The 19,365-nt window shown below is 38.1% G+C and overlaps 2 protein-coding genes across 3 annotated transcripts in view; one reads left to right on the top strand and one right to left on the bottom strand.

Moving 5' to 3' along the window:
• Nucleotides 1-2,124, bottom strand: part of EFCAB7 (EF-hand calcium binding domain 7) — a 58,741-nt gene extending 56,617 nt beyond the window's left edge. Inside the window, exon 1 of one of the 2 annotated variants that reach the window (XM_013988883.2) lies at nucleotides 901-2,124. In XM_013988883.2, the coding sequence (XP_013844337.1) occupies nucleotides 901-915 (15 nt within the window). In that variant the 5' untranslated portion in view covers nucleotides 916-2,124. Of the gene's footprint in view, nucleotides 1-858 lie in introns of both variants that reach the window. The other variant, XM_003127951.6, reaches the window with a different exon arrangement.
• LOC100522498 (eukaryotic translation initiation factor 5) lies at nucleotides 3,760-11,260 on the top strand. The gene is given in 6 exon segments (XM_021097620.1): nucleotides 3,760-3,793; nucleotides 8,288-8,362; nucleotides 8,365-8,569; nucleotides 9,091-9,386; nucleotides 9,389-9,447; nucleotides 9,449-11,260. Coding segments are annotated over 6 exon segments (1,341 nt in total). The 3' UTR covers nucleotides 10,121-11,260.

The following is a 19,365-nucleotide window of genomic DNA, read 5'->3' on the forward strand; positions in this document are numbered from 1 at the left end:
TTGAATTATATAGGTCTTTTACACTTGGGAAAGAAAGATAATAATCGCTTATCATGGATGAAGTACCCTATTTATAATACACAGACCGCCTGCCTGACACCTTCATCTTACACCAGATTTAGAAGGACCCCATAGGGATGTGGTGTCACAGTCTGGTTACTGCAAATTGGTATCACTATAATTAAGCATCAGTTTTAAACACATATGCGTGCACGCTTCTCCTCGTAAATGTAAAAGAAAACTGTTCCAAAAAGAAGGGAAAATAAACGTTCATCTTGCAGCCAGCAATTTTAAAATATATTTTTTTAAGATCGTCCTCGAGTGCTCGTTCCAAATAAGGGAACTCCCTCAAGTGTAAATCCCACGGCAGATATGTTCCAGAATTCTTTTTTTTTCCCCCCTCCTCTCTGTAAGAGAGACTAAACTGAAGCTTAAATAAATATATAATTGCACCCCTCGGGCTTGGAAACCTCCTGCATTTAAAACTCCAGCCTGAGACCAAGACAGGGGCCTAGAGAGTATACTGCCGCAAACGGCTCCATAAATAACCAGTCACACAATAGCAAGAAAAATAAACTGTTAACAAGCGCCTAAGGCTTCTAAAGGGCCGAGAGAAAACAGAGAGCCATCCAGTCTCCGTCTCTACACAGTGAAATACGTTCACAACCCATCTCGGGCAACATCGCTCTATTTTTATATTCCTCTGGGCATAAAACTGCACTTATATGTATATTTTAAGAACAGACATGGAGCAAGCCTAAGTATTACAGAGAAGTAAAAGAAACAGGTGGAGAAAAGGAAGCCGAACGGTGAGGGGCGGAGCAGGCGAAGGGGCAGAGACAGCGAACTGCTGGCTACCTAATTGCGGGTCACAAACGAGGAAACGCAGCCACTTCTCACCAACTCCGCGATCATCTCACCGCAGCAAAAAGGTTCTCTGCTGTCCTTTAATTACCATGGCAACTGCGCCTCTCTGCCACCGGAAACAAGATCCGGGGCACCTCCCAAAACAGTCCGGCTAGAAATCAAGGGACCGTTACTCCAGAGGGAACAGAGGTGGCTCTGTCTCTCTTCCTTAGGGGGCCGTTTTGGTCAGGTCGTGAGAGAGGGTACTGCGTTGCCCTGGCAGGGACCAGGTGTGGTCCTACCCGAAGACTCTTCTCGCCGCTTCCCGGCATACCCTGGGACCTCTTGTCGCAGGGAGACCGTTTCCGGCAGGCGGCATTGAGTGTGGCACAGGGTCGAGCTCCGGTCCGCTGCCGCTTTTCGGACTTCGGCGTTTCCTGTGTGCTTTCCGAGGAGATTGCTGGGCTGTTTAACCCAGCAGCGGGGGTGCGTCCCTGAATGTCAGAATGCCTTAGGTATCTCCTCCCCAGATGTCGCTGTGTGTTGGGCCTCTCAGTGGGCAAGAAGAGTAGATATTACGTGGCCCATTGACCTTTTCCCTGCTTTGGGGAGTGTAAATTTTCCTGCCGACAGTTCCTCGTCTTTTCGTTCCCCGAACCCACCTGTGTTTCTCTTCCAGCCATACTTATCCGGACTATTTGTCGACTTTAATTCTGATTTTCCAAGGCTTTTGACAGATTTTATATGCTGTGAGCTATACTTGGTGACGTATTGCTTGAAGTGATTCCAAAAATGGTTGACATAACGAGAATAAGACAGTAGATTGAAACACGCCGGATGATTTAATAAAGCACTTAAATGCCGGAATTCCCGTCGTGGCCCAGCGGAAGCAAATCCAACTAGGAACCATGAGGTTTGGGGTTCGACCCCTGGCCTTGCTCAGTGGGTTAAGGAACCGGCGTTGCTCTGGCTGTGGTGTAATCCAGAGGCTACAGCTGCGATTAGACCCCTAGCCTGGGAACCTCCATATGGCTCCAGTGCGGCCCTGAAAAGACCAAAAAAAAAAAAAGCACTTAAATGCCTTGATTGGTGTGGTGAGTTCATGTAAACTTGTGGCAGAACTCAAGGACTGAGTCCCAAGAGACCAGAATTCCAGCTCTCAACTGAAGAAGCTAAACAATTCTGGAAAAAGCTGTCCAATGTTGGACAAGTCACTTGTCATTTCCAGGCTTCAGTTTTCTTGCTTATCACTCCCCTATTGAAACTCTTTCTTTCTTTTCTTTCTTTCCTTTTTTTTTTTTTTTTTTTTTTTTTGAAGGTTGAAGGTCAGTAAAGAACTTTTTCTTTGGAGTGGAGGCGGATAATATATAACACATAAGATTCTCTGGCTGCCTTTTGTCACCAGGGTCGTTTAGGAACCTGCGCCTGTGCACTTTCAGAATAACTTATTTCTCTGTTATTTTCAGGTTTGGGTAAATACCAAGTAACAAAGGGTGGAGGGAAAGACATCTCTATCAAACAGGGCTTGACATGGAAGTGGAAATATTTGCAGAAATAATAACCTATCTATTTAATATTAAATTATGATTTGGTTAAGATGTTTAGCACGTTACCTACATTTTCTCATTGAATCCTAAAAACAGACCTTGGAAGGTAGGAGCTCCTGTTACCTCCTTAGAAGGTTGGTGCTCCTCTACTTTCCAGATGAGGAAACTCAGCATCTAATAAAATATCCTACACACAGGTATCAATAAATACATGTTTCATGAGTTCCCTTTGTGGCTCAGTGGTAATAAATCTGACTAGTAACCATGAGGATTTAGATTCAATCCCTGGCCTCATTCAGTGGGTTAAGGATCCAGAGTTGCCTGTGAGCTGTGGTGTAGACTGCAGGCACAGCTCAGATGTGGCATAGGCAGGCAGATCCTATCCTGTCGAGTAGGCTGGCAACTGCAGCTCCAATTCAACCCCTAGCCTGGGAACTTCCATATGCTGTGAGTACAGCCCTAAAAGGAAAAAAAAAAAAGGTGTTTCACTTATACCTTTAAAAGTTATGGATTATTGGAGTTCCTATTGTGGCTCAGCAGAATGAATCTGATTAGCATCCTTGAGGACGCAGGTTCAATCCCTGGCCTTGCTCAGTGGACTAAGGATCCGGTATTGTCCTGAGCTGTGGTGTAGGTGGCAGACACCGCTCAGATCCTGCGTTGCTGTGGCTGTGGTAGAGGCTGGCAACTGCAGCTCCAATTCGACCCCTAGCCTGGGAACCTCCATATGCTGTGGGTGTGGCACTAAAAAGAAAAAAAAAAAAAAGGAAAAAGTTACGGATTCTTGAAGCGGTTTTCCTTTTCCCAGAATTAAGCAAAAAGACTTGTCTCCCTCCTTTTGCACTAGAAAAATAACCTAGTTAGCTCTTATACAAAGCTGCAAGGATAATGTATCAAAAATCCCTGCCAAATAGGAATATGATGAAATTGGTGTGTGTTTGCTTAAAAGTAGTGATATTTCCTGAACTACGCTGCTGTTCTGCTATACATTGTAAAGAACTAAAAAAATAAATAAAATAAAAAACCTTAAATGTGGACGTTTTAGACAGCTATTTTCTTAACATATTAACAGGTACACGTTACATTAGGAGAGTCTGCGGTAACTATATTCTGACAATAAATACATGACCTTAAAGTTGAGGTTAACATCTTAAATATATAGCAGCTTTGATCAGTGTATTTTGGCAAAGTGATTTAAGACCAAATTAATGGCTAGGTAATGCCAAAGTATTTCAGCAGAGCATCTCCACAACTGTTGGTAAACATTTATTTTTCAATGTGGTTAAGTCTCAGGGTCACAAATGGTGATGCAAAAAGTTATCTTGGCAATTTACATGTGAAAGTATAGTTTTTAAGTGATACTGGGATGAGGACTTTTGGGTATGCACTTGGTACTTTTGGTATGAGGTTGTGGGTTTTACAACATATATAGGCATATGTATAATAGTATAGCACAAAGGACAGAGGGAATGGACAGTAATGTAAGATTCTTACATTTGTGTAAAGTAGTATTGTTTTTACTCTAAATGGACTGTGATGTATTAAAAAGACATTGTAATCCCCAGAGTAACGAATACAAAATCCAAAGAAAAAATACATAGCCAAAAAAAAAAAAAAACCCTACATTAAAACAGTAAAAGAATTGGAAGTGGCACACTGAAAAATGTTTAATTAATCAAAAGAAGGCAAGAAAGGAAGATCAGAGGAATAAAAAAATGAGACAAATAGAATACAAGTAGAGGAGTTCCCTTGTGGTTCAGCAGGCTAAGGATCTGGCATTGTTGCTGCAAGTGGCTCTGGTGACTACAGTGACACGGGTTTGATCCCTGGCCCCACAATTTCTGTATGCAGTGGTTGCAGACAAAAAAAAAAAATTCTTTTTAAGAAAACCAGGAGCAGGGAGTTCCTCTTGTGGCTCAGCTGCTTAAGAACCTGACATAATATCCATGAGGATTAGGGTTCGATCGCTAGCCTTGTTCAGTGAGTTAAGCATCCAGCACTACTGCAAGCTGTGGTGTAGGTCACGGATGTGCCTCAGATCCCACATTGCTGTTGCTGTGGCCTAGGCTGGTAGCTGCAGTTCTAATTTGACCCCTGGTCTGGTCACAGTAGTGCAGCAGTAAAAAGAAAAAAAGGGAAAACAAGTAGCAGAATGTAGACCTTATACACCCTATAACTATATAATTACTACATCAAGTCTTAACTGCAATAAGGTGCCAATGAAAAGGTAGAGAATATCAGACTATATTTCTATGGATACATATCCCAACTCGCTTAATCCTATGACACTGATACCAGCCTAACCAGATACAAAATACAATGAAAGGACTTTAAGAAAATTGCTGACCAATATATTTCATGAAGATAGAATCAAAAATCCTTAAGAAAAGATTAGCCAATCTAATTCAGCAACTGTAAAGGGCCTGTATGTCATGTCCAAGTGGGGTTTACCCCAGGAACGCACTTAACAGTATTTGAAAATCAATTATTGCTTTTAAAAGGGGACTAAAAGATGGTCCTTATTGAAGCTGCAGCTGCTTTCACATAACTGCTGTGGTCAAAAAAGAGCCCAGGAGTTCCTGTTAAGACTCAGCCTATTATGAACCACACTAGTATCCATGACCATGTGGGTTCGATCACTGGCCCCACTCAGTAGGTTAAGGATCCAGCATTACCATGAGCTGTGGGGTAGGTCGTAGAGGCAGCTTGGATCCTGAGTTGCTGTGGCTGTGGCATAGGCCAGCAGCTGTAGCTCCAATTCCACCCCTAGCCTGTGAACTTCCAGGCCCTAGAAAAAAAAAAAAATGCTGAAAGGAGCCCAAAGTGACAGTTTTTCTGTGATCACTGTTCTGCTTGGTGTATCTGATTTGTGGCATTTCAGGAAAAGACAGTTTCCATTGTACCTTCTGTTTCTCAGTTGTGTCAGCTGAAGATCCCGGGATGACTAACCTTGAGTGTTCTGGAGAGTGAGGACCCTGGGTTCATGACAGTGATGGAACACAAGAGCCTTGGGACCTGTTTTCCCCCAAATTTTCCTGGCAGTGTCTAATAATAAAGAATCTGGAAGATACCGGCATGTTAACTGGAATGGTGCTTTAGAATAAGACCTGATACCAGTAAAGCTATCTTCATCTGTGATTGTGGAGCTACAGAGTTGGAAGGGAAACAGTATAGGAAAAGGCAAGCTAAAAGAACCATGTACTTCTTTAGATGGAAACATTGACCTTTGTTTTTTGGTATTCTGTTTGTTTATTTGTTTGCTTTGTTAATGTTGGTGCCTGGCACATAAGTGACCAATAAAAGACTCTTGGATGGAAGGATGGATAGATAGATCGATAGATAGATCATATTAATAGTTATATGAAGAACACACCCATTCATGATACAAACTCATCAAACTAGAGTAGAAGGGAGCTCATTCCTATGAAAAACTTATGTATATCATACTTATCACTGAAGACTTTTTCTAAGATTAAGAGGCAAGAATATACTGTCTCACAACTTTCATTCAACAAAACTCTAAAAAAGAAAGGAAATGCATAAATACTGGAAATAAAAAAGTAAAATTGATGATCTGCCAATGATAGGATCCTAATCCTAACCCTAACCCTAAAAAAGCTGTAAAACAATTATTACAACTATTTAGCAAAGATGCAGAGCACAAGGTCAGCAATACAAAAATTAATTATATTTCTACATTTTAGCAATGAACACCTGGAAAATGAATTTGTATTATAGTTATGTAAAAATATTTTTAATAAATATGCAAGATTTCTACTGTGAAAATTACAGTATGTTGCTTACATAAAATAAGGATTTAAATAAACGATTATGCTTATGGATGAAAGACTATTAAAATGTCCTTTCCAGTTGATCTTTATTGATTGATTGATTTTTTTAGGGCCCCACTCAAGACATATGGAGGTTCCCAGGCTAGGGGGCAAATTGGAGCTACAGCTGCCAGCCTCTGCCACAGCCACAGCAATGCAGGATGCGAGCCAAGTCTGTGACCTACACCACAGCACATGCCAATGCCAGATTCTTAACCCAGTGAGCAAGGCCACAGATCAAACCTGCAATCTCATGGTTCCTAGTCAGATTTGTTTCTGCTGCACCACGTCAGGAACTCCTCCAACTGATCTTTAGATTCAGTGAAATTCTTGTCAATCTTGGGAAACATTTTAAAGAAATAGAAAAACTGATTTTAAAAATTTTATGAAAAGACAGAGCACTTGTGGTAGCCAAAACAATCTTGAAAAACAGGAATGGGAGTTCCGTCGTGGCTCAGTGGTTAACGAATCCGACTAAGAACCATGAGGTTGCGGGTTCGATTCCTGGCCTTGCTCAGTGGGTTGAGGATCTGGCGTTGCCATGAGCTGTGGTGTAGGTTGCTGCTGTGGCTCGGATCCCACTATTGCTGTGGCTCTGGCGTAGGCTGGCGGCTACAGCTCTGATTCGACCCCTAGCCTGGGAACCTCCATATGCCTCTGGAGCAGCCCAAGAAATGGCAAAAAGACAAAAGACAAAAAAAAAAAAAAAAAAAAAAAAAAAAAGGAGTCAACTGTATATGCATTTTACATTTTAAAAATACTAGGCAAATACGGGTTAGCACTTCTCAAACTAGTTTCTGCTACTCTAGGCTTGAGAGAATGATAAGTTGATTGCAAATGATGCAAACTAGGTTTCACTGTAGTCTGAGAAATTTAAAATATGTTGCCTTTGCATTGGAGGTATCAATATGAAATTGTAGATTTTTTAATATATGTATAAAGATCCAGGTAGATAGAAAAGTGTGTGTGTGTATGTGTGTGTTTTCTGTTCTAGCTCTGTCCATTGTCTATAAGCAATGACATAAGTAGCAATGAATACATATAGTGCCGAGATTTTGATTTCTAAATACCATTACCTACTAAAAGGAACCATGCGCCTTTGAACCAGAGCCTACTTCCAGTGCTGGAGCAGAGAACATTTTTGTGTGCTAGAAAATAAGGAAGTGCTCAAGTAATTACAGGTACATGGGTACACTGGAGGCAGTGTGAGGGGGAATGATCCAACTGCCAAATATGGGACAGTTAAACATCGAATAAATGATAGGATTGATTACAATCCATTGGATAAAATAAAATTCCATGACTCAATAGTGATATAAACAGGTGAATAAATAGAGGCGAAAGGAAAGTTATTCCTTGGAATGGAATGCTAATTAATCAGTATAAAAGTTAGAATTAGAAAATCATCAATGATTCTTTAAAAGCACTCGGAGAAAGTTTAATAGGAAACAAGATATTTACATACAAGGTTTCTTATTACATGGGGAAAACTGGCAGATAACATCTTAATGATCAAAATGCATATCGATATTGTGACAAACCAGTATTATGTGCCTCAAGTTATCTTGCTCTCAAAGGATACAGCGTCACTTTTGCAATATTTATGGCAAAACTCCCACATGACTTCATCATTGGAAAATATCAGGTAAACCCAAATTGACAGATCTTCTACAAAAATAACTAGCTTATGCTCTTGAAAAATGTCAAGGTCAAGAAAAAGAAAATTGAGAAACCGTTCTAGATAAGAGAGACTAAAGAGATGTGACAATTAAATGCAATGAGTGATCCAGGATTGGGGTGGGGATGGGGGTGAGGATTGACTATAAAGGACATTATTGAGTCCGAGTGAGAACATTCCAGAGAGCTGTTGCGCAGCCATTGGTACCTGTATTGGGGAAACAAAGCATACAAGCAAGAAGCTTACAGCCTCAGTGGCGAAAAATTTTTCATGTCAGAGACCGAGAACTCTTGCAGTCGTTTATGTCACCCCTTCTTCTCCGATAGAGGATACCAAAAAGTTGCAATCAAAGATCTCTTCATCTTACTGATAAAGTCACTAATAAGCCAAAATATCTGTCAATGTCAATCGCAGCATGTCAGACCAGTTCTATCGCTACAAGATGCCCCGTCTGATTGCCAAGGTGAGGGCAAAGGAAATGGAATCAAGACAGTTATAGTCAACATGGTTGACGGAGCCAAAGCACTTAATCGGCCTCCTACATATCCCACCAAATATTTTGGTTGTGAGCTGGGAGCACAGACCCAGTTTGATGTTAAGAATGACTGTTACATCGTCAATGGATCTCATGAGGCGAATAAGCTGCAAGACATGTTGGATGGATTCATTAAAAAATTTGTTCTCTTGGAAACAATCCAAATGTCCATCGACAGATGATTGGATTCGGAAGATGTGGTATATATACACGATGGAATACTACTCAGCCATAAAAAAGGATGACATCATGCCATTTGCAGCAACATGGATGGAACTAGAGAATCTCATACTGAGTGAAATGAGCCAGAAAGACAAAGACAAATACCATATGACATCACTTATAACTGGAATCTAATATCCAGCACAAATGAACATCTCCTCAGAAAAGAAAATCAATCATGGACTTGGAGAAGAGACTTGTGGTTGCCTGATGGGAGGGGGAGGGAGTGGGAGGGATCGGGAGCTTGGGCTTATCAGTCACAACGTAGAATAGATTTACAAGGAGATCCTGCTGAATAGCATTGAGAACTATGTCTAGATACTCATGTTGCAACAGAAGAAATGGTGGGGGAAAAACTGTAATTGTAATGTGTACATGTAAGGATAACCTGACCCCCTTGCTGTACAGTGGGAAAATAAAATTAAAAAAAAAAAAAAAATTTGTTCTCTGTCCTGAGTGTGAGAATCCTGAAACAGATCTGCATGTCAATCCAAAGAAGCAAACAATAGGTAATTCTTGTTAAGCCTGTGGCTATCGAGGCATGCTTGACACACATCATAAACTCTGCACATTCATTCTCAAAAACCCACCTGAGAATAGTGACAGTGGTACAGGAAAGAAAGAAAAGGAAAAGAAAAACAGTAAGGGCAAGGACAAGGAAAATGGCACTGTGTCCAGCAGTGAGACACCACCACCACCACCACCACCACCAAATGAAATCAATCCCCCTCAGATGCTGTGGAAGAAGAGGAGGATGATGACTGGGGGGAGGATACAACAGAGGAAGCAACAGGTGAATAAATAGAGGAGAATGGACGAAATCAGTGACCATGCAAGAGTTTTAACCCTCAGTGATGATTTGGAAAGGACTGTTGAAGAGCGTGTCAATATCTTGTTTGATTTTGTTAAGAAAAAGGAAGAAGTGGGTATTATTGACTCATCTGACAAAGAAATTGTAGCTGAAGCAGAAAGATTGGATGTAAAGGCCATGGGCCCTCTTCTTTTGACTGAAGTTCTTTTTAATGAGAAGATTAGAGGACAAATTAAGAAATACAGGCACCATTTCTTACAATTTTGCCACAACAACAGAAAAGCTCAACAGTACCTTCTTCATGGTTTGGAGTGTGTGGTAGCAATGCATCAAGCTCAGCTCAGCTCCAAAATTCCACATATCTTGAAGGAGATGTATGACTCAGACCCTTTGGAAGAAGAAATCATCATTAGCTGGTCGGAAAAGGCTTCTAAGAAACATGTCTCAAAAGAACTTGCCAAAGAGATCCGTGTCAAAGCGGAACCATTTATAAGATGGTTGAAGGAAGCCGAGGAAGAATCTTCTGGTGGTGAAGATGATGATGAAGATCAGAATATCGAGGTGGTGTATTCGAAGACTGCCAGCGTATCAAAAGTTGAAGCTGTGAAGTCTGACAACAAGGATGATGACATTGATATTGATGCCATTTAAAGGGGTGGGTGTAGCCCAGCTTAACTGTGTAATGCTGAGAATCTTTTTGCATCATCAGCCTGAAGTGCAACGTGGATGTGCAAAAGCTAAAATGGCTTAACATCATGCTACACTTTCTACTAAAAATGTATTGCTGTGAGTGTCTGTAATTAAACCCAACAAGACATCTAGGGAATCCATACACATCAGTGAGCAGGTGTAGTTTGTTTATTTATAGCATGTTTCTTTTTGAAAAATCAGTGGTGGACACATTTGGATCACATTTATACAGTTACAAAAATAAAGATTTGATTTTGGTCATTCTTCAGATTTGGGGCTCAAATGACTTAAGTTGAAATGGCTCCTTTAAAAAATGTTGCACCATCATTTCACTTGATAAGATTATTGGAGCCTGTTAGTATTGTTAGGTGCTGAGACTATAAAGAGGTCTTCAGCAGAATGTGAACTGTAAACTTATAATTATCTTAAGCCATTAAGAAATAGTACTTTGAAGTCTTATCTTTAGTCCTTCACGTTGGCATGTGGTAATGTCCATTTCTCCCGTGCCAAGCTGGACTGGTTACCAGATGACCATGAAACACTTTACCGAAGAAGTTGAAATGACCTGAGTGTCCTATAAATAATTTTAAGAGCAGGTTTTGAAACTTGAATTGTGTTTTTTTTTTTTTCAGTTCTTCTATACTTGCCCCGAATTGTAGTCTTTGAGGTCATGTGCATTGCACATTGGATGAACCAGGGGAATTATTACATTAACATATAAGCATTTTATGTGTATGTAGCTGTTGCTTTATACCTAGAAAACGGAAACTTTGGGGAGTGATTAAATAGCTCTATGATTTTATTTGGGGGAAGCAGGAAAAGGTGCACTTGATCTCTAGCAAAAACTGAGCATAATTTTTCATCATTTACTCTTGTGACACAACTTCCAATTTCAGAATGTTTAGACATAGTGTATCTTTTGTTCAGTGCAGATTTTCCCCTAGATAATATGGTTCTTTGATGCCTTTTACATATTGGACATACAGCTTATGCATTTGAGGTTGTTGTTGCTATCTTGCCAAAATAAGTGTCAGTTGTGTCTTGATTTCTGCCCCCTCTCCCTCAAATGTCTTATTTAAAAAAAAAAAAAAAAAAAAAAAACTAAAAGCATACTTCAAAGTCAGAGCCTGTATTTTGGTATAAGATTTGGGTTTTGTTTTTCTATTTCACATTGAACATAGTTACCCAAGAAGTCTGTGACGATGGCAACTGAAAGTAAAAGCAGGTGACTGGGGCCTGACCCAGCCAGTCCTAGGCTTTCTTTCTCTTTGGGCATAATTCTTGTTGTGTTCCTTGTCCAGTTTGCCGATCTAAACTCAGTTGATATCGAGGTTTCTGACTACATCTGAGAAATCATCTTTAAGGTAAAAATATAAAAGGTATACTGAAAATCAAAAATACATGGAGTGAAGAATTTTGTTTGGAGCACTGGCTTATGTCTTTCACCTCTTTGTGATTCATCTCAGACTACAGTGAAACTCTTAATGTAAGTTTTTTTCACATTGAAATTTACAAACAACTGGTATGATAAAACTTTGTTAGCTTGGTATTTTAAGCAAATCCTCGCAATCTTAATGAAAAGGAACAAACTGGTCTCCAGCTGTTCCCCCATCGCCATAAATTTGGATAAGATTGCAGGAGAGCCATATACTTAGAGGGAATGTGCTTTGTCACACCAAAGAGGTTTTTACAAATTCACATCTCACCTAGGTTAAGTTTTTTTTTTTGCCATTATCTGAAATTCTGTAGGGGACACCAGCTGATCTAAGCCTGTTGTATTCAGCGTACCCATGTCGATCTGATGAGGTCCTGTTATGGAGGGGTTCCCCCGCCCTTTCTTTTCTTTTATTTGACAGAAAACAAGTTCAGGGCTTCTAAACACTAAAGAGAAAACTTTGGCTTAGACCAGTGTTTTGTCTAGTGCCAAAAATGGAATTCAAATCCGCATAGTGAGAAATTGATTCATAGCATCCTAATAGAGTAATCCTTCACTTTGCTCTATTCAACTGTCTTAAAATTTCCTGTTTCAAACAGCTATGTTACTCGATTAAAACAATGCTAAAATTTTTAAAAAAGGACATTATTGGAACAAGTGATAAAGCTTGAATATGGACTGTTGATAATATTGTACCAATGATAAACTGCTTGATTTTGATTAATATGGAAAAGTCAGTTGCATTTCTATACACTAATAACAAACAGAAAGAGAAATCAAGAAAACAGTCCCATTTACAACTGCATCAAAAAGAATAACATGTCTAGGAATAAATTTTACTAAGGACATGAAAGACCTGTACCCAGAAAAAAGAAAAAAACTGATGCAGCTAAAGAAGACACAAATAAATGGAAAGATATTCCATGCTCATGGATTAGAAAGATTAATGAGAAAGATTAGATTGTTAAAGTATCCATACTACTCAAAGCAATCTACAGATTCAGTGCAATCCATATCAAAATTTAAATGGTATTTTTCACAGAAATAGAACAAATAATCCCAAAATTTGTGTGGACCCATTAAAGACCCCAAGCCAAAAGCAATCTTGAGAAAGAACAAAGCTGGAGGCATCATGCTGATTTCAAACTACATAATAAAGTATAGAAATCAAAATAGTATGGTATTGGCATAAAAACAGACATGCAAATCAATGGAACAGAATAGTGAACCCAGAAATAAACCCACACATATATTATCAGTTAATTTACAACAAAGGAGCCAAAAACACACAATACGATACGAAGGAGAATCTCTTCAATGAATGGTGTTGGTTAAACTGGTCCTCCTGGAGTTCCCATCGTGGCACAGTGGTTAACGAATCCGACTAGGAACCATGAGGTTGCGGGTTCGGTCCCTGCCCTTGCTCAGTGGGTTAACGATCTGGCGTTGCCGTGAGCTGTGGTGTAGGTTGCAGACGCGGCTCGGATCCCGCGTTGCTGTGGCTCTGGCACAGGCCGGTGGCTACAGCTCCGATTCAACCCCTAGCCTGGGAACCTCCATATGCCGCAGGGGCAGCCCAAGAAATAGCAAAAAGACAAAAAAAAAAAAAAAAAAAAAAAAAAAAAAACTGGTCCTCCACTTTACACCACACACAAAAAATCCTCTCAAAATGGATTAAAGACTTGAGGGTAATACCTGAAGCCATAAAACTCTAGAAGAAAACATAGGCCAAAAGCCCCTTAATATTGGTCTTGGCAATGATTTTTTGGACCTGACACCAAAAGCAAAGGAGTAACAGCAAAAATAAGTGAGACTGCATCAAACTAAAAAGCTTCCACACAGCAAGGGAAATCATCAACAAAGTGAAAAGGCAACCCACAGATTGGGAGAAAATATTTGGAAATCACGTACCTGGTAAGGGATTAATATCCAAAATATATAAAGAACTGGGAGTTCCCTCAGTGGCACAGTGGAAATGAATCTGACTAGGAACCATGAGGTTGCGGGTTCGATCCCTGGCCTCCCTCGCTCAGTAAGTTAAGGATCCAGCGTTGCCATGAGCTGTGGTGTAGGTCGCAGACACGGCTTGGATCTGATGTTGCTGTGGCCTGGTGTAGGCCGGCAGCTGTAGCTCTGATTTGACCCCTAGCCTGGGAACCTCCATATGCCGTGGGTGCAGCCCTAAAAAAGGCAAAAGACAAAAAAATATATATATATACACATATATATATATATATATAAAGAACTAATACAACTCAACAGCAAAACAAACAAACAAACACTCCGATGAAAATATAGGCAGAGGATCTGAATAGACATTTTTCCAAGGAAGACATACAGAGGGCCAACAGGTACATGAAAATGTGCTCCTTGTCTGTCATCTTCAAGGGAAATACAAACCAAAATCACAATAAGTTATCACCTCACACCTATGAGAATGAATTTTATCAAAAAGACAAGAAATAAGAAGCACTGGTGAGGATGTGGAGAAAGGGGAACTCTGTGCACTGTTGGTGGGAATGTAAATTGGTGTAACCGCTATATAAAATAAGGAGGCTCCTCAAAAAATAGAATTCCTATATGATCTAGCAATTCCATTTCTGGGTTATTTATCTGAAGGAAATTAAAACACTAACTCAAAAAGATACATGGGAGTTCCCGTCGTGGCGCAGTGGTTAACGAATCCAGCTAGGAACCATGAGGTTGAGGGTTCGATCCCTGGCCTTGCTCAGTGGGTTAACGATCCGGCGTTGCCTTGAGCTGTGGTGTAGGTCGCAGACATGGCTCGGATCCAGCGTTGCTGTGGCTCCGGCAGAGGCTGGTGGCTACAGCTCCAATTCGACCCCTAGCCTGGGAACTTCCATATGCCATGGGGGAGCAGCCCAAGAAATGGCGAAAAGACAAAAAAAAAAAAAAAAAAAAAGATACATGCACCACCATGTCTATTACAGCATTATTAATAGTAGCCAAGTACTCACCAATGGATGAATGGATGAAGAAAATATAGTGTATATACATTTATATAATATACACAATGGAATATTATTCACCCATAATAAAGACAAATCCTACCATTTGCAATATGGATGGGCCTTGAAGGCATTATGCTCAATGAAATATGTCAGGAAGAGAAAGACAAATACAGTATGATCTCACTTATATTTGGAATCTTTAAAAAGAACAAACTCATGGAAAAAGAGGTCAGACTTGTGGTTACCAGAGGTGGGAGGTGGGGAGGGGAGTACTGGAAGGAAGTGGTCAAAAGATAAAAATTTCTAGTTATGAAATAAATTAAGTCCTGGGGATGTAATATACAGCATGTTTGCTATAGTTAATACTACTATATTGTATATTTGAAAGTTGCTAAGACAGTAGATCACAAAAATTGTCATCATAAAAAAAAAAACTGTGATGATCATAACTTACTATGAAACTATAGCTTACTATGATGATCATTTCACAACATATATGTGTATTGAATCATTATGTCGCATATCTGAAATTAATGTAATATTTCAATCTATTTCAAAAATGTTCCTGATTTTGATCATCATATTGTGATTACATAAGAGAATATCTTTGTTCTTAGAAAAACGCAGAACTATTTATGGATGAAAGTATAAGATGTCTCCACTTATTTTCAATGAATCATAAAAAAATTTTGCATTGTATGTGTTATGTGTGTGTGTGTTTCTATAGAGAATGATAAAATAGCTGAGACAAAATGTAAACAAGCATTAAGTCTGGCTAAAGGGTAATAAACTGTTATTCCTAGAATATTTTTTAACATTAGGAATACATAAAGTAGTTCCCACTGTGGTGTAGTGGATTAAAGATAGCGGTATTGACTCGGCAAGGCTTGGGTCACTGCTGAGACAGAGGTTTGATCCCCGGTCCTGTGCAGTGGGTTAAGGATCTAGTGTTGCCACAGCTGTGGCTCGGATTCAGTCCCCGGCCTGGGAACTTCCATGTGCCAAGGGTACAGCCAAAGAAAGAAAAGAAAAATATATATGATATATAAATTGAAAATTATTCATCCCAGACGAGCCCCCCAAAAAAACCAAAAAATTATTCAAAAATACTCATCAGATTGTTCATTAAAAATACTAACGGATGGATTAAACAGTAAATTAGACACAACTGAAGAAAGAACTGAATAACTAGGAGATAATATCTGAAGAAACTGCCAAAAAATCAGCATAGAGATCAATAATAGGAAATAGGAGTTTAGAGATACGGAAAATTGAATGAGAAAACCTAAAATTTTTTCTAGAAGGAGTCTCAAAAAAGTAGAACCAAGGAGAGCCAATACTTGGAGACATTACGGCTTAGATTTCTTTCCAGAACTGATAAGACAAAAGTCCACATAAGAGACTACCTCAGAGACAAGACTGTGTTAATATGAGATACTTTGGGAACCTGCATTTAAACCACCTTAAGTAGAACTGGAGGATTATGAAAAAAAAAAAAAGGAATTAAATATATTCTTGAATTTAAGACTGAGGTTTTAAGTTTAAAAATTAAATCATTTATATGACCCTTTGTGCCAATCACTGTGTCACTTTGGGGATTCAAATGTGAACAGATGCTGTATTCTCTAGAAGTTTTAATTTTAGTGGGAGAGGTAGGTCAACAAAGACTTTTAGAACTCATAATCTACCTGTTAACAGACAAGATGCTAATGATAAAAATATCTTGGAGTTCCCATTGTGGGTCAGCAGGTTAATAACCTAACTAGTATTCATGAGAAATGCAGGTTCGATCCCTGAATCTGCTCAGTGGGTTAAGGATCCAGCATTGCCATAAGCTGTGGTGTAGATTGCAGATGCAGCTCGGATCTGGCATTGCTGTGGCTGTGGTGTAGGCTGGCGGCTACAGCTCCAATTCAACCCCCTAGTCTGGAACTTCCATATGCCACAGGTGCAGCCCTAAAAAGCAAATAAATAAAGTTTGCTCTTCTTTATCTCTTCTTTGACTCCTTCCCCTCAATTTTACAGATTTATTATGGATAGGACCTAAAATCTGAGTTTCTCTCCCTCAAGCTATGCAACAGTGGGCAAATCATACCAACTCTTCCCTGTTGGATGAACTAAATGATTTCTCAGATTTCTCCTAGTCTTGTCTATTAAACGTTTTTGTGATTCTTGTAAATATTGCCAGCTTTTCCAGCTTTCAGTTATTAGATGCCTGAATTATCTGAAAGCCACGTTACCCACAACAAATCATGTTTATTTTCTCATTCAACTGTTGAGAGTGGGAGGGGTCTAACTCAGCTCACTTTCTTATTTACTTTTACATATCTCTTTGGCCTTCTTAGATCAACCTAGGACTAAACTGAAAAATTTTAAGTACAAACATTTAGTTTCTCTAAGAATTAACCATCTCCAATAAAGCAGTGATATTTTGAACAGTTAGTATCAGGGTGAGGCTTGTTTTCTTCTAAAAAGTAGTATTGCATCTTAACAGCATTTTAAAACAAAGGCTAAAAAAGTGCTATACTGTGTGTTTTTGGTTTGATTTCTACTTCTGATGTTTTATAAATACAAAAACATCTTAGGAATCAGGTGATTTGTATTCCAAAGCTAAACTGAGTACTTTTTGGATTATCTGCTATTTTTATTTGTTCATATCTCTATTCTCTTCTTGCTTCATTGAGAATTCACATTAAATTGATTTCAAGTGGACTTCTAATTAGTCTCAGGAAATAATTTTATGTGATAGGCTAATGTAGATAGAATAGCAAAATTAAGTAAACTATTTTAGATTGCGTTTTTGTATTTAATATTTATTAGAGTAATTTTTGTAAATTGTCTATCTCTTCTATTCTTGCTCTGTCACTTGTTTGAAAGTCAATAGTCAGTTATTTATGAATAGTCATTTTCTAGGATCTATAAATTTTGGGTTTTTTTCTGTAATACAACCTTTGTAATAAAATTGTTTTGCTTTATGATCAAATTTTCTAACACTTTAAATAACTTAATTTCTTCTTCTCAAGAGTAGAGAAAGGACTTTAAACAATGCATTTGTCACTGGGAAAACTAGTTTTAATTTATATTGACCTTTTTCTCCTTTGAGTATTTAGTCTGCATTCAATAAAATGTTGATGACTGCTCTTTAGAAGACAGCTGTACGAAATAAAGTATTATAAATATTCAGCTTTCCTTTCTAAGCATTGTCACCAACAGCTGGGCATCCAGTTTAGCAGAACAGATTTTGCACAGAGAGAGCTGGCATGTTCCTGAATCAGTTTAGTGAAGGAGACAAAAAATAGTTTCTTATGGATTGGGGACTTATAAAGACATAGAGCATCTGTTCCTCGGTTAAGTCATAGTCTGGTAGCACTGAATCATGTTTAAAGCTAGAATAATGTGCAAAACTTTTTCACCTTGCTCATACCTTTATTTTAGTGCCTAGTGTACTACTTCTGCAAATATACTTTCAACATTTCCATTGAAGGTATGTAAATTATTTTGCTCTTATGTATGTTTTTGTTAGTGGTATTTTACAATATACAAATACATTAATTTTTACTACGACTATTTTATAGCTTTAATGTTTGAATTGTATTATAGTACATATTATAGAACCACATATAAAAAATCCATTTAAATATTTAATTATGATTTCATCTTGGTATATGCTATTAAAAAATTTTTCATCATTGAGAAAATTACTTTCTTCATAGCTATTCTACTTTAGTTGGCAAAAGTAACTTAGAATCTTTGTTTATATATATTACTTTTAAATATTTGGCTACTTAAAGTATATTAAATCTAAGACATCTTTAAATACTTTGTTTCATGTTAAAAGATATTGAAATTGCATGATCTGCTAAAAGCAAATATAAGTATTTACTTATGGGTTTGTAATTGCATAATAAGACTGTGTTTTTAATTTATTAACATCTATTTTACCCTTATATTAGATGTAGAAATTATCAAAAAAAAAACCATTACGACGTAATCATGATTGGTACACCATTTTCTGCATATAAGATATTTTTTATAAATTTAATATATGGAAATTCCTGGCCAGCTTGAGATTTTATTTAAAGGAAAAATTATTTAAAGCCTCAATGAAATAATTTAGTAGAAATTAATTCACTATTTGTAGAAAAAAATATTCTGCCACTTAAATGCACAAGAAACAAGATGGAACAATGGCCGTGCTTTTATCTGCATTTGATAATCTGCTGAAGTGAAATAAAAACATTAACAACATTTTTATATCAAAAAGGCAATTACTTCCCTTAGCTGGCATAATTAAACAATAAAATACTAACACTGTAATAAATTTCACCATGGCTGTCACAATAAAAATTGTACTGTTGCTGTTACTTTTTGTAAATCTAGTCATAGCACATTCCCAATACCAGCATATCTTGACATATGTTAGTTTATTATCTTTTTATACCAACAATGGATATCGAAATAAACAGTAATACCAAGATAGGTACGGCCTTAGTGATCTTAAATGCAAGTAAATTGGTGAGAAAATAATTAAAACAAAAAGCTAGTCAATAAATGGGCTCCTACAAAATCCCATATGAGATTGCCATTTCAAGAAATGGGTTTTATATGGAATTTCTCTTTGAAAGACTCACTGATAGTTAACAATTTACCATTTTAAAAACTTCCTAGATGCTTTTTTAAAAAATTTAAACAAAGGTGGCAAAATACTGCAATGCCACTAAAAAAATCATTAGCAGTGTAATTAGCAATTTAGAATACCATTATCCAACTTGTTCTGTACAGAATGCAGCTGTGACTGT

This window comes from Sus scrofa, chromosome 6 (genome assembly GCF_000003025.6).
Source record: "Sus scrofa isolate TJ Tabasco breed Duroc chromosome 6, Sscrofa11.1, whole genome shotgun sequence".
NCBI classification, from domain to species: Eukaryota; Metazoa; Chordata; class Mammalia; order Artiodactyla; family Suidae; genus Sus; species Sus scrofa.